This window comes from Mesocricetus auratus, unplaced genomic scaffold (genome assembly GCF_017639785.1).
Source record: "Mesocricetus auratus isolate SY011 unplaced genomic scaffold, BCM_Maur_2.0 Super-Scaffold_100037, whole genome shotgun sequence".
Lineage (NCBI taxonomy): Eukaryota > Metazoa > Chordata > Mammalia > Rodentia > Cricetidae > Mesocricetus > Mesocricetus auratus.
In genome coordinates this window covers 710635-737947 of record NW_024429215.1, presented here as the reverse complement: position 1 = coordinate 737947, position 27313 = coordinate 710635, and the positions used below count along the sequence as shown (strand labels likewise).

At 41.6% G+C, this 27313-nt stretch overlaps 1 protein-coding gene and 1 pseudogene across 1 annotated transcript; both read right to left on the bottom strand.

Annotated features, from left to right (window-relative positions):
* Window positions 1-3534, bottom strand: LOC106020765 (annotated as a pseudogene).
* On the bottom strand, window positions 499-27282 carry LOC101828420 (zinc finger protein 729-like). Its single transcript, XM_040733818.1, has 5 exons — window positions 27187-27282; window positions 24448-24718; window positions 19621-19712; window positions 16298-16424; window positions 499-8872 (listed from the first exon to the last, which is right to left on the bottom strand). The coding sequence occupies exons 1-5, from the start codon at window positions 27280-27282 to the stop codon at window positions 3861-3863; spliced, it is 5598 nt and encodes a 1865-aa protein (XP_040589752.1). The 3' UTR covers window positions 499-3860.
* Window positions 27283-27313: the final 31 nt, after the last annotated feature.

Genomic DNA, 27313 nt, shown 5'->3' with positions numbered 1-27313 from the left:
TGATTTTTTTCAATAACACTAAACACACTTTATTAGCACGAAAGAGCAGGCAGAACAAGACACAGCAAGCAGAAAGAGACATTGGCAGTCAAAGTATTAGTGTTGCATACAAACACAGCCTTTTTTTCCTTAGTAGCCCTGGTGATAGACAGAGGGATATAAAATAGCCATTGCAGCAGCTGGTGTGGAACCCAACAGTGCTCACTAGCGGGCACAGAGACACAGTGACAGACCACGAGACTGGACTTGGCTACTGTAGTGCAAATGTCTTAGAATTCAATCCAACACTGAGAAGCAACACTGACAATTGCTCACTTTGTACTGCATACTCTACTAAGTCACAAAAACATGCCAAGTGATGCTATTTACAGACATCATGGGTATATAGTACCTTCTGTATTTGGGTTTTCTGCAAAGAGTTAACTGCACTAAAAAGCTATAAATTGTACTTAAGCAATTCGGCTATGAGCTGACAACAAAGAGATAAATACTGCCATCCAAGTGATTAACTGTAGTTTAATATAACTTGACATCAGCAACCAGTGGAGTCACTCTCATGAGGTGTGTCTGGGCATCTTCTAGTCTCATTTCCCTCCAGGTTCGCAAGCTCAAGAGCACAGGAAAAGATCCAACTCTAATGAAACAATGTGGGAACTGCATGTGTCAACTGAGAAAAAGTCCCCCTCGAATCTTGAACTGCAAGGCTGTCTGAAGTCACAGTGCTCATGCCAGAAACAAGACTAACCTTTAACTCTGACCTTGGAAAAACTATCTTAGAGACCTTGTTTTACCTGAAGGTCTTTTTCTCTGGGGACAAAAGGACACTGACCATAACAACACATGAACACTTCACAATGCCCTGTGGCCAAAAAAAAAATGCATTTTTTCTCTCAAAGGAAAACGGCCTTTTGTTTACTCATGTGTCTTGCTCTTTCTAAGCTTGCTTTATAGTTAAGTGCAAACATCAATGCTTTTGGGAGGTTACAGAAAAATTCTTAGAAAAACTAATTTCAAACATGAGTAACACTGTTGAATTTGTCCTTTAGTAAGAAATAGAATTCTTCATAACAAATGCTCCAGAGTTTTCTCACTCAGTCATCACAGCCATTAAAAGCCAACCGCTCACCAACTAGCTGTGTTTTCACAGCCATGGACACCTGCAAGCCATGGACACCTGCAAGTGGCATCTTTGTCTGGGTAATACAAGATCCCACTGGTTAGAGGCTAAGGACTAAGTTCACATTGTAGATGAAAAACCCTGGAAGCCGACTCTGTGCTTCCTGTGACTGTACTGTCTGATACACAAGAGAGCAACTAGGGGACAGAGGTTACTTTGCCTTGATTGGTTCTCTCTCTAACCAGCAAACCCCAACTTTCTGTTTATAGTGCTACTCTTTAAAAAAATCCTGTAAGACTGATGGCAGAGGGATTCCACCAATCCCCTCATACATAGTGCCCTGCAGATCACTGCAGGGCAGGAACACTGCAGGCTGAAGAGAAAAGTCTTATTCAGTGATATCATAAGCAATGCTTTAAAAAAAAAAACATGCAACAGATGGGTCTTTATAATGTTCCAGAAGCCCAGTGACAGTCGAGGAGTGAAACTCACAAGGGTCAGGGCATCAAAGCTTAAGTTGTGGTTCCACTGTTCGAGTTAGGCATGCAGGGATCTGTTGATGCCGCTGAAGCTCCCAGAGAGGAGGAAGTCCTCCTGAGCAGAGTCCCTGAACAAAAACGTGCCTTCGGGTCTCCCTTGTAGAATGATTTCTGCTTCCTATTGGTGCATCACACCCCAGTAACAGGGATGCCCTGTGATCTGAAGCAAACCCGGCACAAGGCACAGAACGAAACTGATCTGCTTATGAACTTCCCAAGCTCCCTGTCAGCTAACATGCAAGGGGAGTTACCAGGACACCGGGTGCTGCTTCTGTCTCCATGACTGCAGGGACAGGGTGGTTGAGTCACAATTCCTTTGTGGTACTGAAGAACCATCACCACTTATTTCCATCATCCCAGGGGGCCAACTTTGGTCCCAGTTCGTACAATGGATTGACCTATGCAGCAGCTTCAAATGTGTGCATTTGTGGCATTGGGAGCAGGATTCACCACTTCTTCAATACTAAGACATCTTCTCTCTCAGGGCCCATCTTAATCTTCTGGAAGCACCAGTGACGGATCAAATGTGTCAAAAAATGTTGGATGTGGGCTCACAGGAGTTGTATGCTGTTTAATCCAATGGCCCTCCTGAGGCAGCAGGAAAAGTGCATTTCTCCAGAATTAATTCAGAGAGGTGAAATTTTCTTTTATTGGAAAGAGAGGTTTTGACTGCTTGCTGTAAGGTCTCACAGGGAAACACAAACCCACAGTGTCCTGGAGCCTCTGCCTCAGAGAGGGCTCCCGACCAAAGGACTCCACAGTGCCTGTCTCCTCTAAGGCTGCTTCACGTTCTACCAAACTTCCTCTCAGTATTCAATGAACTCTGGCTCTTTTATGGAAAGGGAATGCTTCTCCTTCCCTCCCCATGGGGGGTGTTGAGAGTAGGAGACTCTTTGAGGAAGCTTTGTTCCTGGGTGGCATTCGAGTCATTGGTCTTTCTCAATGCTTATTTCAACAATCTGCGAGATCTCCACAGCATAGTTTTGGTTTTGTCTTGAAAAGGTTTTTTGAAGGGCTGAGTCCCAGCTGTAAGGTAACGTTTCTCGTAAGGGACTTCCCTGCTGCTGGGGAGTGGACTCTCCCAGACGGATGCTTTTCTCTTTGTCAGACAGACACCTGCTGGAGTTCATCCCATACACTAGGTGTGGCATCCTCCTTCATGGCTCAACAGAGCCTGGCACCTGTTTTAAGTTGTTCCGCATCTTCTCCACTTTATCGGTTAAAGAGCCGACATCTACTGCGTGCAAGCTCCCATGATACACGGTATAGTGCACAAAGTCTCAATGCAGTGCTTGTCTTCCTCTTCCTGGTCGATCTAACCCGGGCAGGGCCACCCGTTAATTTTGTTGTTGTTAAGGCATACAATTTAGAATTAGGTAAAGGATTTGTTAAATCGAATGCATTCCGGTGATGGAACTTTCAATGACCAGCCAGAAATGAATTATAAAGATAAGCTTGATCAGAAGATGAATTTTGTGATTCACAGCAAAATTAGAGACAAAACTAAGGCCTGTTAACATTTTTATGTCATTACATTTTGTCCTCATGATTTTTTTCTTTTTTAGAGACAGGGTTCATGTAATCATATGTGTCATGGAACTTACTATGTTGATGAGGATGGCCTCACACTTAGAGATCCTACTATTCCTGTCTTCTGAGTGAAGAATTGAAGGCACCATCATGCCTGACACAGTTATGAATTTTTGGATGTTTAACAAGATAAATGTTTTTATGACAGCTGTTCCCAGGGGCTGGAGATATCACTTAGTGTTTAAGATCCTTGGGGTGTTCTTTCAGAGGACAGGGGTTCGATTCCCAACACACACCCAGCAGCTCACAATTATCTGTAATTACAGCTTTAGGGCATCTGATGACCATTCTGGCCTCTGCCTGCACCATACCTGTATATCGTGCCAGCAAGACAAGCAGACAAAGCACACACACAGTAAAAGAAGTGGGATTTTACCACAGTAACATGGGGAGAATTGTAATCTGGCCCAAACTATGTGATATTTTCTAAGATTTAAACTTCATTAAAGGTTTCTACAAGTTTCTTATCTTTATCTTCCTATTGTATATACTGTTGTACTTTGTAAGCAGAGAATACAATAAAATGCTATGTCACATAATTTACAATGGTGTTTTTCTCTCTAGTATGAATTTCCTAATGTCTCCTAAGACATGTAATGTGGATATAGGACACATCAGTCTTTGCATTTGGAAATTTTATTTCCAGTATGAATTTTCTGATATGTTCTAAGATTTTTGAACCTACTAAAGGATTTGTCACATTCCTTACTACTGCTAAGTCTCTCTTTAGTATGAACTCTCTCATATGTTCTAAGATTTGTGTTCCGGGAAAAGGGTTTGTCAAATAGTGAATCTTTGTAAGGTTTCTCCCTAATATGAACTCTCTGATGTCCTCTAAGATCTGAGCAACTGGTAAAAACTTTGTCTGATTCCTTATAACTGCAAGGTCTCTTTCCAGTATGAACTCTCTGATGTATTATGAGAAGTGACAGCTTGGTAAAGGACTTCTCACATTTCATACATTTGTAAGGTTTTCCCCCATTGTGAACATTCTGATGGCTTCTAAATTGTGAGTTCCAGGTAAAGGACTTGTCACATTCCATACATTTGTAAGGTTTCTCCCCAGTATGAACCCTCTGATGTGTTCTAAGATGTGTGTCCCTGGTAAAGGATTTGCCACATTCCTTACATTTGTAAGGTCTCTCTCCAGTATGAACTCTCTCATGTCTTTTCAGATCTGAGCAACAGACAAAGGATTTATCACATTCCTGACAACTGTAAGGTTTCTTTCCAGTACGAACTCTCTGACGTGTTCTAAGATTCGAGTCCTTTGTAAAGGACTTGTCACATTCCACAGAGTTGTAAGGTTTCCCCCCAGTGTGAACACGCTGATGTCTTCTAAATTGTGCATTCCAGGTAAAGGATTTGTCACATTCCATACATTTGTAAGGTTTCTCCCCAGTATGAACCCTCTGATGTGTTCTAAGGTGTGTGTCCCGGGTAAAGGACTTGTCACATTCCATACATTTGTAAGGTCTCTCTCCAGTATGAACTCTCTCATGTCTTTTAAGATCTGAGCAGCTGGTAAAGGATTTGTCACATTCCTGACAACTGTAAGGTCTCTCTCTAGTATGAAGTCTCTGATGTGTTTTAAGTTGTGTGTCTTGGGTAAAGGACTTGCCACGTTCCACAGAGTTGTAAGGGTTCTCCTCAGTATGAACACTCCGATGTCTTTTAAGTTGTGAGTTCCAGGTAAAGGATTTGTCACATTTAATGCATTTGTAAGGTTTCTCCCCGGTATGAACCCTCTGATGTGTCCTAAGATGTGTGTCCCGCGTAAAGGATTTATCACATTCCATACATTTGTAAGGTCTCTCTCCAGTATGAATTCTCTCATGTCTGATAAGATCTGAGCAACTGGTAAAGGATTTGTCACATTCCTGACAACTGTAACGTGTCTCTCCAGTATGAACTCTCTGATGACTTCTAAGTTGTGAGTCATGTGTAAAGGACTTGTCACATTCCATACATTTGTAGTGTTTTTCCTCAGTGTGAGCACTCTGATGGCTTCTAAGTTGTGAGTTCCAGGTAAAGGATTTGTCACATTGCATACATTTATAAGGTTTCTCGCCAGTATGAACCCTCTGATGTGTTCTAAGGTGTGTCTCCCGGGTAAAGGATTTGTCACATTCCTTACATTTGTAAGGTCTCTCTCCAGTAGGAACTCTCTGATGACTTCTAAGTTGTGAGTCATGTGTAAAGGATTTGTCATTTTCCTGACTGCAAGGTCTCTCTCCAGTAGGAACTCTCTCAGGTCTTCTAAGATCTGAGCAACTGGTAAAGGATTTGCCATTTTCCAGACTGCAAGGTCTCTTTCCAGTAGGAACTCTCTGATGACTTCTAAGTTGTGAGTCATCTGTAAAGGATTTGTCATTTCCTTGACTGCAAGGTCTCTTTCCAGTAGGAACTCTCTCTTGTCTTCTAAGATCTGAGCAACTGGTAAAGGAATTGTCATTTTCCTGACTGCAAGGTCTCTCTCCAGTAGAAACTATCTGACGACTTCTAAGTTGTGAGTCATGTGTAAAGGATTTGTCATTTCCCTGACTGCAAGGTCTCTTTCCAGTAGGAACTCTCTGATGACTTCTAAGTTGTGAGTCATCTGTAAAGGAATTGTCATTTCCTTGACTGCAAGGTCTCTTTCCAGTAGGAACTCTCTCATGTCTTCTAAGATCTGAGCAACTGGTAAAGGAATTGTCATTTTCCTGACTGCAAGGTCTCTCTCCAGTAGGAACTATCTGACGACTTCTAAGTTGTGAGTCATGTGTAAAGGATTTGTCATTTCCCTGACTGCAAGGTCTCTTTCCAGTAGGAACTCTCTCAGGTCTTCTAAGATCTGAGCAACTGGTAAAGGATTTGCCATTTTCCAGACTGCAAGGTCTCTTTCCAGTAGGAACTCTCTGATGACTTCTAAGTTGTGAGTCATCTGTAAAGGATTTGTCATTTCCTTGACTGCAAGGTCTCTTTCCAGTAGGAACTCTCTCTTGTCTTCTAAGATCTGAGCAACTGGTAAAGGAATTGTCATTTTCCTGACTGCAAGGTCTCTCTCCAGTAGGAACTCTCTGATGACTTCTAAGTTGTGAGTCATCTGTAAAGGATTTGTCATTTCCCTGACTGCAAGGTCTCTCTCCAGTAGGAACTCTCTGATGACTTCTAAGTTGTGAGTCATCTGTAAAGGATTTGTCACACTCCTGACTGCAAGGTCTCTCTCCAGTAGGAACTCTCTCATGTCTTCTAAGATCTGAGCAGCTGGTAAAGGATTTGGCATTTTCCTGACTGCAAGGTCTCTCTCCAGTAGGAACTCTCTGATGACTTCTAGGTTGTGAGTTATGTGTAAAGGACTTGTCACATTCCTGACTGCAAGGTCTCTTTCCAGTAGGAACTCTCTCATGTCTTCTAAGATCTGAGCAACTGGTAAAGGAATTGTCATTTTCCTGATCGCAAGGTCTCTCTCCAGTAGGAACTATCTGACGACTTCTAAGTTGTGAGTCATGTGTAAAGGATTTGTCACACTCCTGACTGCAAGGTCTCTCTCCAGTAGGAACTCTCTCATGTCTTATAAGATCTGAGCAACTGGTAAAGGATTTGGCATTTTCCTGACTGCAAGGTCTCTTTCCAGTAGGAACTCTCTGATGACTTCTAGGTTGTGAGTTATGTGTAAAGGACTTGTCACATTCCTGACTGCAAGGTCTCTTTCCAGTAGGAACTCTCTCATGTCTTCTAAGATCTGAGCAACTGGTAAAGGAATTGTCATTTTCCTGATCGCAAGGTCTCTCTCCAGTAGGAACTCTCTGATGACTTCTAAGTTGTGAGTCATCTGTAAAGGATTTGTCATTTCCTTGACTGCAAGGTCTCTTTCCAGTAGGAACTCTCTCATGTCTTCTAAGATCTGAGCAACTGGTAAAGGAATTGTCATTTTCCTGACTGCAAGGTCTCTCTCCAGTAGGAACTATCTGACGACTTCTAAGTTGTGAGTCATGTATAAAGGATTTTTCACACTCCTGACTGCAAGGTCTCTTTCCAGTAGGAACTCTCTGATGACTTCTAAGTTGTGAGTCATGTGTAAAGGATTTGTCACACTCCTGACTGCAAGGTCTCTCTCCAGTAGGAACTCTCTCATGTCTTCTAAGATCTGAACAACTGGTAAAGGATTTGGCATTTTCCTGATCGCAAGGTCTCTCTCCAGTAGGAACTCTCTGATGACTTCTAAGTTGTGAGTCATCTGTAAAGGATTTGTCATTTCCTTGACTGCAAGGTCTCTTTCCAGTAGGAACTCTCTCATGTCTTCTAAGATCTGAGCAACTGGTAAAGGAATTGTCATTTTCCTGACTGCAAGGTCTCTCTCCAGTAGGAACTATCTGACGACTTCTAAGTTGTGAGTCATGTGTAAAGGATTTGTCATTTCCTTGACTGCAAGGTCTCTCTCCAGTAGGAACTCTCTCATGTCTTATAAGATCTGAGCAACTGGTAAAGGAATTGTCATTTTCCTGATCGCAAGGTCTCTCTCCAGTAGGAACTCTCTGATGACTTCTAAGTTGTGAGTCATGTGTAAAGGACTTGTCACATTCCTGACTGCAAGGTCTCTCTCCAGTAGGCACTCTCTCATGTCTTCTAAGATTTGAGCAACTGGTAAAGGAATTGTCATTTTCCTGATCGCAAGGTCTCTCTCCAGTAGGAACTATCTGACGACTTCTAAGTTGTGAGTCATGTGTAAAGGATTTGTCACACTCCTGACTGCAAGGTCTCTCTCCAGTAGGAACTCTCTCATGTCTTCTAAGATCTGAGCAACTGGTAAAGGATTTGTCACATTCCTGACTGCAAGGTCTCTCTCCAGGTGGAATTCTCTCATGTCTTCTAAGATCTGAGCAACTGGTAAAGGAATTGTCATTTTCCTGACTGCAAGGTCTCTCTCCAGTAGGACCTATCTGACGACTTCTAAATTGTGAGTCATGTGTAAAGGACTTGTCACATTCCTGACCGAATGGTCTCTCTCTGGTATGACTTCTCTGATGTGCTTTAAGTTGTAAGCTCTGGGTAAAGGACTTGTCACATTCCATACATTTGTAAGTTTTCTCCCAAGACAAAACATTTTGATGTATTTTCGGACCTGAACACTGGTTAAAGGATTTTTCACAAATGTTGCCTTTGTAGGGTGTAATTCCAGTATGAATCTTTTGATGTTCAGTGAGGCATGAGGCAGTCCTGAAACATTTCCTGCATACCCTACATTGGTGTGGTGCCTCTCCAATGTTGACTGGTTGTTGCACAACACGGTGTGCAGAGCTTAAAGAGTCATTATGTTCTTCCTGCCTCTGCTCTTTCTCTGAAGTGTAGACTCTCTGATCTTGAGTAATGTTGGAACACAAAGTTATAGATGTTTCACAGTCTTGAGACTGGCAAGGTTCTTCTCCGGTACCCATGCTTTCATATCTGTCTGGGTTTGATGAGTCAACAAAGGCATCCCTGTGACTACTGCATGTGTAGTTATTAGAGTTTTCTGTAGATTCACTTGTTCTATGAAGTGCACATGTGGAGGGGTCATGAAGCACTTTGCCAAGCTCATCACACTGACAAGATTCATTTTCAGTCTTCACATGGATATGTACAGGATGATACTTGCAATACTTCTCTGAAAATGAGAATATTTCAGATTAATAGGGTTTGTTCCAATAAAAAAACAAAACATGTGATAAATGACTGTCTCCCTAAGTTGTCATTTAATGTAAGTGAACATGGAACTAGTTAGATTACAGCTCACAGTAATGGACATTTTTCATTTACTGTAACTGTATGGATTCTCACAAACACAGCGTGGCAGCCCTCAAAGGTCAGTGAGTTATAACACATATCCCATCTTTCTCAATAATCTCTAACTGGAAAAAGATGAAAAAATAATTGATGGCTGTGAATTATCTGCAGGATAGAGCTCACTGAGTGATTTACATAGAATATGTGTCTGTATCTTTAATTATGTCTTATTTTAAATTGAGGAAGAGAAGTTTCATCCAATCACAGGTCACAGTATTTATATTTACTAATGATAGGCAATGAAGAGTACTGCTCACAAGACACAATTCCTTTAAAAGAGTAAAATCTTACTTAAAATCATCAAAGGGTTTATATTTCTCTCTAGAAAAACACATTAGATTCTTCAAGAGTAATGGATGTAAAGAGAGTACTCTTCCAGATATCAGAGGCTCTAGATCATTTGAGGCAGGGCGATCATGGGCAATCTTATTCTTCCCAGACAGGTGATCACAATTACCTTGCATACAATAATGCCCATTTTAGAAAGAATACAGAAGTCTAACACAGTACTGTGCTTGGTACATTAAAAACAAAGCGAGGAATTTAGGCAAGATTTCCTGGCTGATATTTCCTGTCAAGTTTTACAGTATATTTCGTAGTTTCCGTGTGTTTGTCTTGAATTTCCCTCACAATTAACACCATGTCAGGTGTAATAACAGATATGGAGCTTTAAGATATGAGTAGAAATATTATATGCTACTGAGTTCATGGGTAAATCTTGTTAAGAGCCTTTAGCACTTATTATAGCAGTAGCAAAAATTAATATTCTAGGTGTCACCTCCAGAATATTTGCTGTATGTAGAATATATACTAGGTGATTTGTATTTTCAAATAGGTCCAGGAGAAAGGAAATTTGTTCTCATTGGGCTGGGGTCAGCAGTAAGTTTTCCTCTTTGATATAGCACTGAGAAACCCCCTTTAACCAGATAACACCATGAACTGCAAGTCACATCCATGTTGAGACTTGTTTGCCAGGATGTTTTTGTTTGGGGGGTTGGGGAGTCGAGTAAAAGCAAAATTTCCCTTAACCCTCTTCCAAGGCACCTCAAAAGGTCCCTTCTGGAAGTTTCCCAGAGACACTTCCTAATTGGCTGCTTCTCAGACAGCCCCCACTGATCAAATGCTTCTGATTTTACTGACTTAAATGCTTTGTTAAGGATGACTAACTTTTTCCCCTCAGCCCTCTTTAAGTGCTCTTTTTATATAATTTTCCTTCTTAGTAAAGGTCAAACAAAATCTACAATGCAACAGTCAATTGTTAAGAGTAATGGCTCAAGAGAAGGAATCAGTTATTAGAGTTTCTGTGCTCACTCTTGTAGGGACAGAGCTGCTATTTCACTCATGGTCTAACAGAGGAGCAGCAATATTTGACAATCCTAATTGGTGTTCCATGTTATGTCTACCTAATCATTCAACAAGGCCACCTAAAAACATCAACAATGTTTGCCATGGTCCCCCATTTCGGATCCCTGCCTGTTCCAGATGGCTTTCCTTGCTGACCAGAGCTAAAGAGTTAAATTCTGCCTTAAATCTCTGACCTGCCTGGCTGCTTGGTGCTCCTGCTGCTCCTCATTTAAATAATAGAGTAAGTTTCACTAACAAGCTGTTAGCATAAGGTTGAGCTGCTTAAACAGACTTTTCCAGCTGCTTTAAAAGCTCAGCTGAGGGGCTGGAGAGATGGCTCTGAGGTTAAGAGCACTTGCTGCTCTTCCGGAGGTCCTGAGTTCCATTGCCAGGCACCACTTTGTGGCTCACAACCATCTGTACTGAGATCTGGCTCCCTCTTCTGACCTGCAGGAACATGTTGCAGACAGAACACTGTATACATAATAAGCACATAAATCTTTTTTTTAAACATTGTTTTTTTAAAATTTACTTATTTATTATGTATACAGTATTCTGCCTGCATGTATGTCTGGATACCAGATCTCATTATAGGTGGTTGTGAGCCACCATGTGGGTGCTGGGAATTGAGCTCGGGACCTTTGGAAGAGCAGCCAGTGCTCTTAACCTTTAAGCCATCTCTCCAGCCCAGCAGATAGGTCTTTAAAAAACAAACAAAGAAAAAAATCTCAAATGATTCTTACAACAGCCAACAAATCTTCTTCTGTTGACCTGGTCAAAGTCATGGAGACAGTACCCTTTCTCTAGGGTTTGCAAAAATTCTACAGGGTTTCTAGGTTCACCCCTGCTCTCTGTGTCTAATTATCTGCACTCTCCCACCTGGCTGTCTATGTCTCGGCCCATCCCCCTCAGGCCTTCTGTTCTGGGCTGCCAGAGGGCTCCTAAAAGTGCTGCTCCCTTTTGTCTAAAGTCCGAACTGTACAGATTCCACTTAACTATAAAAAAATATCTCTCATCCTAACACTAAGGACCTATTTCTTCATCGGTTTCTTTGCCTTCCTATTACATGTCTGACTTCACATGACCTCTCTGTTACCCTAGAATCTCCATAACAATTTAAAATACTTTTCTTCCTTTACCCATAAAGCAGCTGTTTTGGTCTTTTTAATTTCCTGATTGTTTATGATGCATTTCAAAAGATTGGTAATTACCAATCTCCTTATATTTTATATTTCTAATTCAGAGTCTTCTCATTTCTGGTTAAGAGTCTCAATATATATATTGTATTTCTGTTTAAGAGCTTTTGTTTCCATATTAAGATAACTTGATCATTATTTTTTAGGCTAAATTTAACAGAGATAAAACATAAAGTTCCGTTCGAGGCCAGCCTGGTCTACAAAGTGAGTTCCAGGGCAGCCTCCAAAGCCACAGAGAAACCCTGTCTCGAAAAAAAAACAAAAAACAAAAAACAAAAAAAAACAAAAAAGCATAAAGTTCCAAGTTAATAAGATAGCTAACTTATGAACTGTTAACAATAGCTTTAAATCATAAACTACTAAAGATAATTAAGAAATACAAGCCTAATGATTAATTGTCTGAATAACTTTTGGATAATTTTGTTAATTATTGTATTTTTATTCTATACATGCATAAATATATATTTATATAATGTGACATGTGTGTTATATAAATATATAATTAATTTATAAAAAATAAACTTAAAAATAAATTTACTTCATCAGGTATTGGTGGCGCATGCCTTTAATCCCAGCACTTGGGAGGCAGAGGCAGGTGGATCTCTGTGAGTTCGAGGCCAGCATGGTTTACAGAGTGAGTTCCAGGACAGCCTCCAAAACAATACAGAGAAACCCTGTCTCGAAAAGCCAAAAAATAAATAAATAAAAATAAATAAATAAATTTACTTCAACTACAAACTATACAATTTATTAATTAAAATTTTACTTAATCTATAATCTATTAATTAAAAAACACAGATTACTGACTGATCTTATAAATATTATTCAAATATATTCAATGAATCTTTGAATATATTCTCTTATGTTCTATATACATATTAAAAACCATATTTATAAACATATTGTTATTGATATAAATAATTCCTTACTTAAGCTCTGTAGGAGGAAGTCTGATGCCGCCATTAAACATGTGACTTATTAGAGGCGCATACAGATGAGGTAATAAAAGGGCAGTTTACCACACCGCTAACCACACCCACTTTAGGCAGGACTAAAGACGTATACGGCTGGACGTAAAGACGTATATGTACGTAGGCGGAACTACGTCACTAGCCAGGCCCACTTTTGGGCATGGCTAGGGGGCGTTACGGAGGAAGGTATAAAAGACAGCACACAGGAAGTCTCGGTCTCTTTTCCTGGAGTTCAGCTTCCGGCTCGGCAGAGGAAACGGCTTGTATCGTCTGGGTTACTTGTTTGGTATCTTGTGAGTATTTCTACATTAAATACTTAGCTTTACTTTCAGTAATTGTGTGTCGCGTATCGTTACAGCATCCGTTGAAGCCTACAAAGCTCCTTGCCATTTAAGATGTTTTAACTTCTCCTGGTAAGGAGAACTATGCCTTGTTCTAGTTTCTGCCAGGGTTCTATTTTAATTATATATACTTTGGAGTCGGTTGTCTTCCTTTATCTGTTTAAAGGACAGGGTCAATTCTCCAAGTTAGTCTTGTCCAAAGACAATATCCGAATCTAAATTTAATATCTATAATCATTGCCCCTATAAAGGTACAACTAGATTTACTGTTTAGCCACAAGCGTAGTATTTTTATATTCCTTTTGAACATTTTTTAAATGTAAAACTTAAAAATTCTTCTGAATTTAACAGAGACATCTGTTTAACTTATATACATATAGCCTTCTGAACAGGAAAGGGAATATTACTTCTTCTAACCAAAATTATTTTTGGTTTTCAAACTCCTTGCCTCTTTAATAACATACATACTACAAATGATAATAACCTGATATATCTAACATTTTTTGCCCCTTAAGAAAGGTAATAAGCCTCAAGAGATCAACTTGGATCCTCCATCATCACAGGTCATAATAAACTCAGATAAGTACTACTCATCTAAAGTTTGTTTCCCCCCTGCCTATTGGGGGGAGGAGGAAGTTTCCCCCTCTCCCTGGCCTGAATTGCTCTTCTCTCTTCTGCAAAATCTGAGCACTTAAAATTTTCAAATGTGCATGCCCTGAAGAGAAAATTTCCTAACTTCATGTTCTGTCATTAATATATATTTATTCCACCATTTGTAATCATTTAAAGTGTTACAGATTGCTCTTCCTCTGACCACAGCCTTGCTACAGCCCCGTGCCCTTATCTCCAACTGTCACTCCAGAGGGACCCTATTGCATTCTTGGGACAAAGACTGATCCAAAGCTGCCTGCATGCCTCACAGTCTGCTCTTCCTGGGTTTCCACTGTGTTCCAGCCTTCAGGACTCTCAACTTCACCCCATATGAATAGGGAGCAACCATGAGGGCCTTCTATGTCACTTACCACCCCCCCTTTCTATTTGCTATATTGAACTCTACAGTCCAGGGGCTGAACTGACTTTAGAAAATGTTCTATTGCTAGTTGCATAGATTCCAACCTGATCCTGTAATATATATGCTATCAGACATTATCCTTATGTATCTCTGATAATTGCTTCGGTGAAAATTTTGCTATGAATTTTTCGAGACAGTTGTTAATGCCCTCTCATAGCTAAATAGTTTATTATTGCCTTGATTCCAAATTTAACTTAGGTAAACTCTTTATCTAACAATGCTTCACCAATATAAAGATTAAATAATTTAATACAATTGATCAAAAATTAATAGATTAAACTAACATTCCTCTTTTGATAACTCAAAATTACAGCTTTTAGACACATTTAACAACATCATGGCTCAGAAATGTCATGGGATCAGGTACAGGCTCACTTGAGAGGTGTTTAGAATAGTTCCCAGCCAGGCATAGACTTGGGTACTTTACATTCTCAGATCAATACCATTGGCCATTCCAGGCTCCAGCTTTCCTCCACAGAGGATGTAGTTAATTACTTTGTTAATTCAGTTAAAAATTCTGTTAGTAATAGCTCCTTAGGAAACCTTCTTACCAATTTGGGAATTATAGGAATACTAATGTTTTTACTTTCATTTTTTTATTCCAGTCCTCAAATGCATAGGGTCTGCCACATGCAGTGCACAGAGACAAATTTATACACTGCATTTATTGAATGAAATATGGGGAATTGTTCCAGGCCTCAGGGATTAAACAATGAGATTTCACTTGACAAAACCATAGGCTGACCCAGGGAGATCATCATTTCCGATGGAGGAAACCCCACTGGCAAACCCTTGGGGAAACCTGCCTTTTGAATAGTCACTGTCATCTCTGTAGAACCCTTGTGAAGACATAGCACTCCCCTTTTCCGTAATGGGATTTATCCCAAATAACCCCAGCAATGTATTAATCAATTATTCTAAAGTCATCTTCAGACTTATATTTATCCACAGTATACACTGCCCAAGGAGAGAATCTATTAAGAGAGAACTAGCCAACAAGAAGCCTGATCCACTGGCCAGACAGTTTTTACTTAAGTCTCTGTGTGTTTATTTGGGCCTGAAGGGTGGTGGGACCAGGAGGAACAGAAACTTCTGACTACAAAATGGTGTCCAATGTGTGGCCTGAATCCATGACCCTGAGATTAAGATTCTCATGCTCTACCCACTCAGTTATCTACATACTCTTTTTTAATAAACTGAAAAAGGTTGAGATGTTGAAAGCCTTTATCATTTATTACAGAAGTAGCAATTAATAGTCTAGGCATCAACTCCAGAATATGTGTTACTATGAATTTGGCTGTATGTAGAATATATCCTGGGTGCTTTGTATTCTTGAATAGGCCCCAGAGAAAGGAAATTAGTTCTCACCAGGGTGTAAGAGCTGCAGCCTCTGGATCTCACACTATACAGCCTTAGTTTTCCCTTTGATATAGCATAAGTTTGCCAGGATGCTTTACAAGACATGTCCAGGGGACAGACGTGAGGCACCTGTTTTTCTCAAGATCTTTTTTTTAAAGAATTTATTTTGAAGATTCATTCATTCATTCATTCATTCATTCATTCATTATGTATGCAGTGTTATGCCTGCATGTGTGCCTGCAGGTCAGAAGAGGGCACCAGATCTCATTTACAGATGGCTGTGAGCCACCATGTGGTTGCTGAGAATTGAGCTCAGGACCTCTGGAAAAGCTGCCAGTGCTCCTAATCTCTGAGCCATCTCTCCAGTCCCTTTTCTCGAGATCTTACCTGCTTTCCTGGCTGAGAAAGATACATGCCCTATTGTCAGAGAGTTGTTACAAGTCCCTATGGGTATAAAAACTAGAAGCCTTGTGGGATAAAAAGAGACCTCAGGAGAACATTTAGAAGAAGGAACTTTTGGAGACATTTTAGAAAGAATTTTAGAGAGTTTTAAAGAGCTTTTAAAGAGAAATCTTAAGGAGAGCTCTTGAGAGAGAGCCTTTTTGGGACGCCTCCATCTTTGAAGAATAAAGATCCACGAGAGGACGAGTGTGTGAGCCCGTTTATTTCCCTCTCACCCCCAGACTCCTTTTGGAATTTCCTGACCCACTTACTTCATAGTCCCTAGCCTGGACCCTGAGAGAGCACTGAGGCTGGAACCTGAATGCTCTCATTAAAATGTTGGAACTAAAATGAACTCTGAAATGGAAAATGGAAAGAGAAAACTAAATAGCACGACAATGTTCTTCCCTATGCCTTGACTCTTGCTTTTTTTTTTTCAGCACAGCTTAACAGATTTTATATCCTATGCTATCAGAACAAACAGAAGATAGGTTATGAATTCTACAAGTAAAACATCCTCACCCACATAGATCAGGTTCTTATAATTCTCCAACAGCACATCAATGCACAAAGCCCTCTGAGCAGAGTCCAGGCATTGCCACTCCTCCGGTGTGAAGTCCACAGACACATCCCCAAATGTCAACACACCCTGAAATAAAAAAAAATGTATGGTTTGACCAAGAGCTACCTGGAAGTGCTTTCCTAGGTATATGGAAATGGAATATATACGAGCGAAGACAGTTACTCAAAAATATGATTTCCAGTGCAGTCACATTTTATCATGAATGCATTTTACATTTTCCTCTGTGAAAGCAGGATGAAACAATAGTCTTACAAGTAGTATACAGAAAACTAGAAGTACATTTAAGGTCTGGACAATTTATCTATCTGCTATGGATGCTGTGTTTATGTCCCACAGGATCACAGTGTACATGTCTCAGAAGGAAAATTCATGATGAGAAAATGTGCTTTAAATGCTGTACCTGTAGATCATGCTAAAACACTAACATATATCTATCCTGTTTTTACTTGGGCCTTACATGACTGTATTGTAACAGGCTTAGATTTGATGTTTAAACTCTAGATAAAATGCCACACCATTACATAGCAAAGAGGTAGGTATGGGAAACAGAATATATGACTGATTTTATAGACAAGCATTTTAGTTTTTCCCACAGTAGCAAGGATTATAACAGTTCTGCATACTGTAAATTTTAACATTGTCATATAAGTAGCCAATGGAATTAATTTTATGAGAATATTTTGGTCACTACCAACAGATAGAAAAATTGGCATCAGCCACATTTGATATAACTCAAAATTTTCCAAAGAATATGCCTAAGTCATACAGAGACAAATAACAATTTCAGAAGTTCCAAAGAATATTTCACTTCACTCCCAAAGCATATAAAAAATTGAGGGAACTCCAAATGATACATCAAAAAATGTCTAAGGTATAGCTAAGAGAATCTGTACCAGTGAAATTCTGAATAAGGGTCATAGCAACACTTTACTGAAACACAAAAAAATAAAAACCCAAAGAGAGATATTAGGGTTCAAGCTGAAGATGAGAGAAGCAAAGCAGCCAGCCACTAGCACTGTACTTCAGACTGAAATGGGTGATCCTGTCTCCCCGAATCCTCAGAGTGTAATGCAGACTGCCTCCGAATCTCAGAATCCTAGACTGCCCTTTGAGACTGCCCTGAGCTTCTTAAATACTGGGATTAAAGGCATGGGATCCCAAGTGCTGAGATCACCTCTGTGTGAGCTGTTTGTCTTTTTAGACTGATACATTCTCCTGTAGCCCTGGGTGGCCTTGAACTCACAGAGATCCATCTGCCTCTGTCTCCTGAGTCCTGGAATTAAAAATGTCTGCCACCACTGCCCAGTTTCTATAGCTAACTAGTGTGGTTGGCTTTGCATTTTGATGTCCAGTGGCTTTTTGTAGATCATAAACAATAATTTACCAAAAATTAATTAAATACATAGAAAATAAAACTGCAAATGACCAATAAACATTACAAAGATCTCAGGAGTCCAAAAAAGGCCACCATGGAAACACAAAGTAAAAGTACTTGGTATGGTGATATATTATTTATGATTTATTAAAGCTTGACTGAGGATTCAGAAAAGCAAAGTCAGCCACAAGTTGTAGAGGTTGGGAAGTGATGATACACAACTTTAATCCTAGGACTCAGGATTAAGAAGTAGACGGATCTCCATGAGTCCAAGGCCACCCAGATCTACACAAGACTGGATCAGCCTAAAAGAGCATTATAGCTCACACCTTTAACCCTAGCACTAGAGAGGTATAAAAGACAGGAACAAAAAGTCACTAGGAGGTATTCATTCTTCAGTCACGCTGAGGAGAGGTTCTGGTCTGAGGCTTGGTGAGAGCTCGAGCAGATGGGATCAGCCCATTCAGCCTGAGGTAGAGGTAAGAAGCTAGTGGCCAGCCACTTTGCTTCCCTGATATTCAGCTTGAAGTTTGAACATCAATATCAGTCTCTGGGTCTTTTATTAATTTGTGTTACTGAAAGGTTCAGACATCATACTGGCCTGCCCCGGTTACCTGGCAGAATGCACTCAGGCAGTTCTCTGGCCAGCCCAGAGTTCCATGAGAACTAGTCTGCACACAGGTGTAAAGGATCCCTCCCTTTAAAGGACAGACCACGCCCACTTACTCTCTCACTGTAAGCCTCCTCTCTCTCTCTCTCTCTCTCTCTCTCTCTCTTCCTCTCTCTCTCCTCTCCCCCTTCCCCTCTCTCAGGTTCCTTCACTCTTCTCTTACCTCTCTCCCTTATCTCTCTCTCTCTTCTCCCCCTCTCGCACTCCCTGCCCTTTAATAACTCTACGGTTAAGGTATCTCTTGGTTTGTGTTCCATCCCGTGCCTTCTAATGTAAACAAAATAACAACAGTTACAACTTGGAAATACTGCCTCATCCCAGACAGAACAGCTGTGATCAATGGACCTGGCAGTAAGTGCTCGATGGCACATGCAGGGATAGGAAGCCCTATTCACTGCTGATGGAAGAGAGGGTGCAAATTAACACAGCCTTTGTGGGAATCTGTTTGGAGATGATTGAAAACAAAATGGAAGTAAGAACTAACAGTTGACCCATTTTTTTCACTCCTGGCCATATACCTAGGGAACGGAACCCCCTACTACAGAGATATTTATATACTATGTGTACTGCTGTTTTATTAGCAAAGGAAAATTACTGGAGTCAATCTGATTATCTATCAACAGATGAATGTAAAATGAAAACTGTATAATATGAAGTACCATTCAGCTAAAGCGAACAATGAAACAAAAATTTGCAGGAAAATGCGTGGATCTAAAACGGGTAATATTGAGTGCGGTCATACACTGTTTAGAAAAAAGATACTATATATGTAGAATCTTTCATATATACCATGTATGTATGAGTACAATATAACTTGGAGAGAAGAGAATAGGAAGGTGAAATTATCAGGGACTTAATGCAGGTAATTGAACACCAGTTATGGAAAATGATATAAAGCAAAGTGCTTTTCTAGTTCTAATTCTGGCAAAGGCTTCTGGGGTTCAGTGGTGGATAAGCAAATTAAAATATATTCGACTGTGAAATATAAAACCCCACATGAGGCTCCAGAGCTTCTGTGCCCTGTGTCAACTCTACCTGTATAAAGTAACATTGAGTTGTATAGTCTTTGGGTCTGGTTAATTGCAGTGAGGTATTTTATTGCTTGTCTGTTTGCAGAATTCTTCATAATAATATTTTAAATCAGAAGCAGAAAATTAAAGGCTTTTAATCTATGAAAGTAGAATATATTTAGATAGAGAGCGGAAAGGACCACTGACCTGTGATGTATTTGCTGGAGAAATAGCTATTTCTTCTTGTTCCTCTTCTTTGATTTCCTCTTTCAGGACTAAGGAAGACATGGCTCTCTTCCCTATAAAATAAAGGGTCAGAATGCACAAGTAATGCTGAAACCACATGAAAAGACCCAGGAAAAAGAATATGACCAGGTGTCTGGTCAATGACCCCAAGGACAGGAGAGCACGGAAAGACATTTGAAGCTTGAAGAGAAAAATCACCATCAAGAACACAACTCTCTTAAAATTGATGGAGACCAGCTAGTCACCAACAACACAACTGATTTCAATAAAGCAGCACTGCACATAATAAATTAGAGGCAAAACATACACAGGAGAGTCAGAGGAATCTTCCATGAGAACATGAGAAATAATAAGCTTCATGTGAAGAGTAGATAAATACAGGAGAACTGGAAAATAATCATCCATGAGCAAGACAGCAAACCACTGTTTCTCAAAAAGAAAGAACACTAGCAATAATCCAACCAGCAACAACATAAAAACAAACTCACAGGAAATAAAAATGCCATGGAAAAAAAACAAACCAAAACAGAACAGAAAACTAGCCACACTGAAAATCAAAACAGAATGCTCAATTAAATAAACAAAATCTCATGTTAAATGAATTCAGCACATGACCCAGTATAGGCTCAAAGGACTTGACATCTTACCCCACAGACACTTGCTCACTCATGTTCATAACTGGTGATTTTTTTTTTCTTGAGACAGGGTTTCTCTGTGTAGCCCTAGCTGCCCTGGAACTAGCTCTGTAGACCACGCTGGCCTTGAACTCTTAAAGATCCACCTGCTTCAGTCGCCGGACTGCTGGGAAAAGGTGTGTGCCACCACTGCCTGGCCATGATATTTTGTTTATGATGTAAAAAGGAAGCTTGCTTGAGGATCAGAGCACAGACCTAGCCACACTAGCTAGCCATAGAGGCCAGGCAGTGGTGGCTCCCATCTTTAACCCTGGCACTTGGGAGACAGAGGCAGACAGATTCCAGTTATTTCAAGGCCACCGTTGGCTACATGAAATTGATCCAGCCTAAAACAGAAACAGAGCTCACAGAAAAGTGATCCTAGCACATGGGATCACAAGCCTTTAATCCAAGCACTAGGGAGGCAGAGACGGGAGTGATATGGCTGGGTAGAGAGGGGATTATAAACAGGAAGGAGACAGGAGCTTGAGCAGTCAGTCTGAAGCAGACTGGGGAGCAGTGCAGTCTAGAGGAGCAGGCTGAGGACAGGATGGCCCCTTTGGTCTAAGCATTAGCAGAGGTAAGAACTTTCTAATGGCTGGCCACTCTGCTTCTCTGATCTCTCAGTTTTCATCTCCTAATATCTGTCTCCAAGTTTTTATTAGGAATTAGAATTCATGCTACATTCATTGCTGCTCTTCTAACAATAGTTACACAATGGAAACAACCTAAATGTCCTTCAACTGACATTGTAGACATACACAATGGAATATTATTCAGTTGTAAATACATTGAGACCATGAGCTTTTCAGGTAAATTGATGGACTTGGAAAAGATCATATTGAGTGAGGTAACCCAGAAAGACAGACAACGTATGTTTTTTTTTCTAATAGGAAGTTCCCACCTCCAGATCTTCAGATGTCAGTACAAAAAGTGGAGTGAGTGTAGGATTCAGAATAGGGGAAGGAGACCACTGTGGGATATGGGGGAGTGACAGAGAAAGGAATAGTAGAAAGCAAACGATCAGAAGGGGAAATAGAAAAAAACAGTGTTGAGGATTTAATTATGGAGAATGGACAAATACAAACACAGAACAAGGAGAGTAAAATAACAGTAAAGATGTCTGGAAAATTCATAATGAGTCCATCTATTCCTTGACAATTATCCATCCACCAAAAAATGCCTATAATACATACAAGTCTTTGTAAGCATATACATTTGGAATGTACATGAACATTTCCCAACTGGGCTGATGATGCTTCTCATACAACCAACACCAGGTGTAAAGAGCCTGTTTTGAACTTGTTGGTCACAGTTGTCCAAGAGACTTCCAAACATTACAGGGTATTGCTGTTTCCCATGGTTGCCTCCCATAGGCAGAAGTTGATCCCTAATGTGGAAGAAGCCACACATTTCAGATACAAATCCTGAATGACTCGAAATGGAACTGACCTCAAGTGCCTGTTTCCTAGCTTTCCTGGCACAAGAAGGCATCACACAACCTCCTAAAGGAGGAAGCCAGCCAACAGTCACACCCAGCCATGACACCAATGAACCACAACAATGATCTACACTGTATCATATCCTTAAGGATGCAAGAGTGGCACACATACCGTGGCAGTGACCAACAGCTTCCAACTGGATGAAGACCCTCTCAACAAGATGGAGAATATGCCTGTTACTGGAAAGCTAGTCAGTTTCCCCAGGGCTAGCAAAGGTATGGATCCTGGAGGAGAGCCTACAACCACTGCTTCCTAAGTCAGCACAAGTCCTTACTGCATTCTCAATATCTATCTGAATTTCCAACAAACAACAGGAGCCAGGATAGATGGAGTGGCAGGCTGTAAATATACTTCCTGATTCTTATCAAAACCCTGATGCCATTATTTTCAGGAATGGAGACAAAACCACTAAAGGTAGAAAACATACTAGAATACCAAAAGCCCCAAAATCTGAAAACAAGAAACCTAAAGTATTAATATTTACTCATTTTTATAATACATTAAAGTCAGCCAGGCATTGGTGGCGCATGCCTTTAATCCCAGCACTTGGGAGGCAGAGGCATGCGGATCTCTGTAAGCTCGAGACCAGCCTGGTCTACAGAGTGAGTTCCAGGACAGCCTCCAAAGCCACAGAGAAACCCTGTCTTGAAAAACAAAACAAAATAAATAAAAATAATATATTAAAGTCAAATAGATGAAAATGCTTCAATAATGGTATGAAAACATAGTAATATGAATGAATTACGACAGCATCGCTCACATGCATGGTCAAATAAAATTTTATTGACTCCATTATCAATTGTTCTGAAGAAAGTGTTCTCATGCCCACATTAGGATAATCCTGAGGTTTTTCTCAGTGGAAGTCTAGACTGCTATTTCTAGTGATACAGGATGTAACCAAACTGATTTCCTGTTCCACTTCCACATCACCTGACCCCTTCCTCTCCTTCACCAACCCCTCCCCCACACCTGCATCCTTAGCCACAGTCTCCTCTCTCTTTCCAGGCCCCTTTGTTCTGCTGCACAGGTGAGCAGGTCTGGGTGATTAGTGAGCCCTGAACATGAGAAAGAGATTGTGCAGGAAGCCCCTGGATTTCTCACACAGTGCTGTGCTCAGTAAATGAAGAGAACACTAAATACAGGATTATACAAATGATTCCTAAGTTGTCCTGCAGTGTCAGAATACTAGCAGTATTTAAGAAAGCATTTTTAGTTAGCATCTCCTGAATCCCAATTCCAATCACAGCTCAGTCAAAACTCAGGGGCAGAAATCATTCAGTACGAATGATTGGGAAGAGAATATTATACACTGGTGACGTTCTGAATTAATCGAGGACCAATAATGATGTTCTGTTACACCTCCCAAAGGGACACACACGAAGAAGAGAGAACATCTCATGAAAATTTTCTTTTTTCCTTTGAGGATTTAGCTTTATTCTGTGTGATGTGAAACTCATTTGCACAAAGCTCACACACTTTCAGATTAGTTTGTCAAGAAATACTGAGGAGGAGCAAGCAAACAATTCACAGACACAGAAACCAGACGGCTGCAATTCTGCAACATCCAGTCCCAGCACAAAGCCCTCAGGGCAGGGTCCAGGCATTGCCACTCCTCCTGGGACAAGTCCCTGATCACACCAAAATCCTCCCACTTGGGAGAAAGACAAAATCCTCCCACTTGGGAGAAAGAGCTGGGAGGAACTCTGTGTTTACCAGTCCAACCTGGTCAACATGGTCTGCTCCAGACAGAGCAACACTGTGAATTCAGATCTCAAACACCAGAAACAAAAATAGCAGTTTGCTCATGTGTCCATGGACAGAGGGTTTTTCTTGGATCAAGGAGACAAAAGACTATTGTAGACATTTTCTGATATAGATCAGTTATCGTAATTATTCAAAAGATTCTTTCCAATATCATTCTACACTACATTCTCTGTTCCTGTCAAACAGGGTTTTTCTGTGTAGTACTGACTGTCCTTGAAGTCACCATGAACTCTGCAGCCTTCAACTGACTGTGATCCACCTGCCTAAGTCTTCTGAGTGTTGGGATTAAAGGCCTGTGCCACCAGGCCTCGAAAAGACACTTTAAAGAATGCTGTATTTACAGCACACAGTGCATATATATGTCCGAGATGGGCAATTAATGGTGGATAAAAGCATACTTTTAAAAGTTAATGTTTACAAGAATAGTGTGGAACTCAATGAAATTTTCAGGCGTTCCTTTCATGAGTATAATCTAAAATCTCTCTGCGAATCCAAGTCTCTAGGTAAATATGCTAGTCTCTTGAATAGGAGAGTGTATAACAAGAAAATTAGTATGGATGATTGTAAATTTCAAGAGCCTTTTCGTTTCCCCCACTGCCAAGAGAATGATGCTTGCAAATTTCAACAGATACATTCAAATATTCTATTCGATTATTTTTACTAGAATATTTTGGCAATCAGAAGATCAACTAAAAAAAAAAAAACGGCTTATTCCATAGGATCTAAAACACACCAAGGTAAAGGCACCTACAACAGAATTTGGGAGCCATCTTCCCGATGAAGAGCAGAGAAACCGCTCGCACTCCGGTCCCCTCCCTCCCGGGTTCCCAGCCCGCGGCTCCTCTAACCTGGGCCAGGGCCGCCGGGCTGCGGTTCCCGCCACTGCGCTGCTGCTGACGCTGACTTTCCCAGGCCGCCCCGCGCGGACACTGCGGCTCCGGAGTCTCCAGGTCCCCGCGGCGCCCGCCGTGTCCCCCGCACCCGGGTCTGCAGCGCTTGGCTCCCCACCAAGCAGAATTCCGAACAATGACAGGCAAAGGGCAAACAGCACCGCTGACGGAGGCTCCGCCCCAATTTCCCTGCAGCCACTTGCGTCCCACCTTCCGCTACATCACTCCTCTAAACCCGCCCAGTACCCGCTCTTCACCTACTGCTAGCCAGTTGGCCACATCTTCCCATCCGCTATTTCCGCTGGAATGTCCCCGCCCCACGGAACCCTCCCTCCCCCTGCATCTCCTGGCTGCCTTCTCCACAGCTCCAGCTGTCAGGCTGCCCTGGACCTGCTCTGCACAGACTCACACACGCTTGCTGCAGCCTAGACCAGAGCTGCATCCGGGAGGACGTTCGTTCCCCACAATGAGCTCTGAAACAGTCAGATAAAAAGCAGGCAGCCTCCTGGGCTGCATGATTACAACAAACGATACCAGGCTAAATACAGATGCCAGCATCCCACCCCCAACGCAAACATGACAAGACAAAACCAAATACTGCAATTGTGTCTTGGGGAGAGACATTTCAGGAAACTGGATTCTGAAAAGAAATCGGTGTCTCCAGAAGTCAGGCGTCAGCCCATTGCTAACAGCCCAGGGCTGATTGTTATTTTACTGACTCAATCAAGTTCTTTTGTGACTAATGCTGAAGGTGCTTTTATATTAAATATAGGAAAAGGTTTTAATGCAGTGGTAAGTGAAGAGACTCTTGGCTGTTCCAGATGCAGAAAATAAGTAAAATATGTGGTCCCAGCCCTAAAACTTGGGAACACTGAGGAGGACAAGGAAAGGGAATAAGAAGGGAAAGAGGAGGACGGGCTCAGACATGCCATTCTCTACACTCCGTACAGATGTTGATCAGTAACCAACAGCAACGGTACTGACCTGCACTGACCTCACACTAGAACACAGTCAGTCTAGGAAAGGGAAAGGCTCACAGGGCCCCACCCTTAACCTCTAAAATGCTGTCTATGGATGGATTGTAGGAGGAGAATCTCTGCCTTTAGCTGCAGTCCTCTGCTGAGCCCAGCAGGACCCAACACACAGCTCCAAATCCACAGTCTCATAGATGACTCTGGCTAACCTCAGGGAGTCCCAAGCAAAATAAATGGAGATGAACACAGATTTGTTAGAATTGCAGACCAGGATAGTAGATAGGTGTCCCAGTCCAGCTGGGACCGAACGAACAGCAGAGACCTGTGAGGAATGAAAATAGTGGAGCAGGAGGCGGGAGAGAAAAGACCACAAGACAGGATTCCAATCAAGGGGCTATTTTATTTTTTGCTGGGCTAACTATGTAGTTGGTGAAGCAGATTTGGAGGGGGTGGGTTTTGGGGGTAGTTGGCATGTAGCTGCAAGGAAGGCGGGATGTTAGAAGACCACAGAAGGAGGATGTCTGGCAGGGTGCTAACAGTGCAGGAGGAGCTGCCTTGGTAACTGTGCCTTGTGGCTAGCCTAAAGGTTATGTTTAGCCTCTGGGGTTGAGCATGATAGGGGAGGTTTGTTCCTTGTTAAGGGCAACCCTAAGGTTTCTAGGAACTGGCTGTATAACTGTTCTAATTCGCTTGGTCCTGTGGCCAGAAGTTCTGTATGTCCTAGGCAGCAATCTGAGACTGGCTCCCAACACCTTCCTCCTTTTTTCTTTTATTTAGAAAGATCAGATTGGGCTTGGGGAAGTAGAGGTCTGACCCCATATTTTTTTATTGTGGGAGACTTTCATCCGCGGCTTGGGAGGGGATATCCATCAATGGCAACCCAGGACACCTTTTGTTGGAGAAGGGGAATTTTGGGTGTCGAACCCCTATGCATGCAGACATACTCTCCAGGCTCTCAGGAGTTGAGGGAAGTCCTCTGCAGTTAGGTGTGCACCCCAATGCCCAAGAATGATTTGTGTTCAGGCGCGTGGGATGAGTCCCAGTGGGGAGGAACCTTCTTGAATAGCCTGGAAGTTTTCCAGGCTAATGTCATCAGTCGCCAGATGGTGATATTGGACCAGAACCAGTCCAGTGGTGCAGATTGGCTCTCCTTTCTCTGAGAGGACCACCCAAGTATAATTCCAGGGGAGGTGAGGTGTATCTTGATGGGGGGGGATGCGGGGAGAATGGAGAGCAAAGCAAGGAGGAGAGGGAGGGGTAGGTGGTTAGGAGGGCAGTCGGCAGGCCTTCTGGTTGTCTTCATCTTTAGCAGCATCTGTGGAGGAAAATGTTGCTCGGGGGAGGAGTTAGACTCCCTTCTGGATTTGTGGTTAGGTGGTTTGGAGTCTATTTGTTTTATGAGTCTTTCTGGTAGCCATCTGGGAATGTCTGACTGTCAAAGGTGCAGGCTGACCCTTGGCCCCAGATAAGGACGGGGTCTGGACCATGCCAGGTCCCAGTTAGGGGATCTTTCCATTGTACCATGGCATGAGTAGATGAGGTGGAATTGTACCAGAACCACTCTGCAGCTGAGCGCCGGTTTTGGTTAAAATTTAGGAAGTTAAGCACGAACAGTGCATGACGAAGCTGTATTCGAGGGGAGTTTTGGCTGTGAGGGAGGATGGTGCCTTTTAATATGTGAAGTGTGTTTTTTTAATGGTTTGATTAGCCCATTCTACAATACCCTGTTCTTGTGGGTTATAGGGGATTCCCGTAACATGGGTAAGTTGAAGGCTAGAGCAGAAATTTTTGAACTTTGTGCTTGAATATCCAGGACCATTGTCTGTCTTTATTTTTGTAGGCTTGTCTGA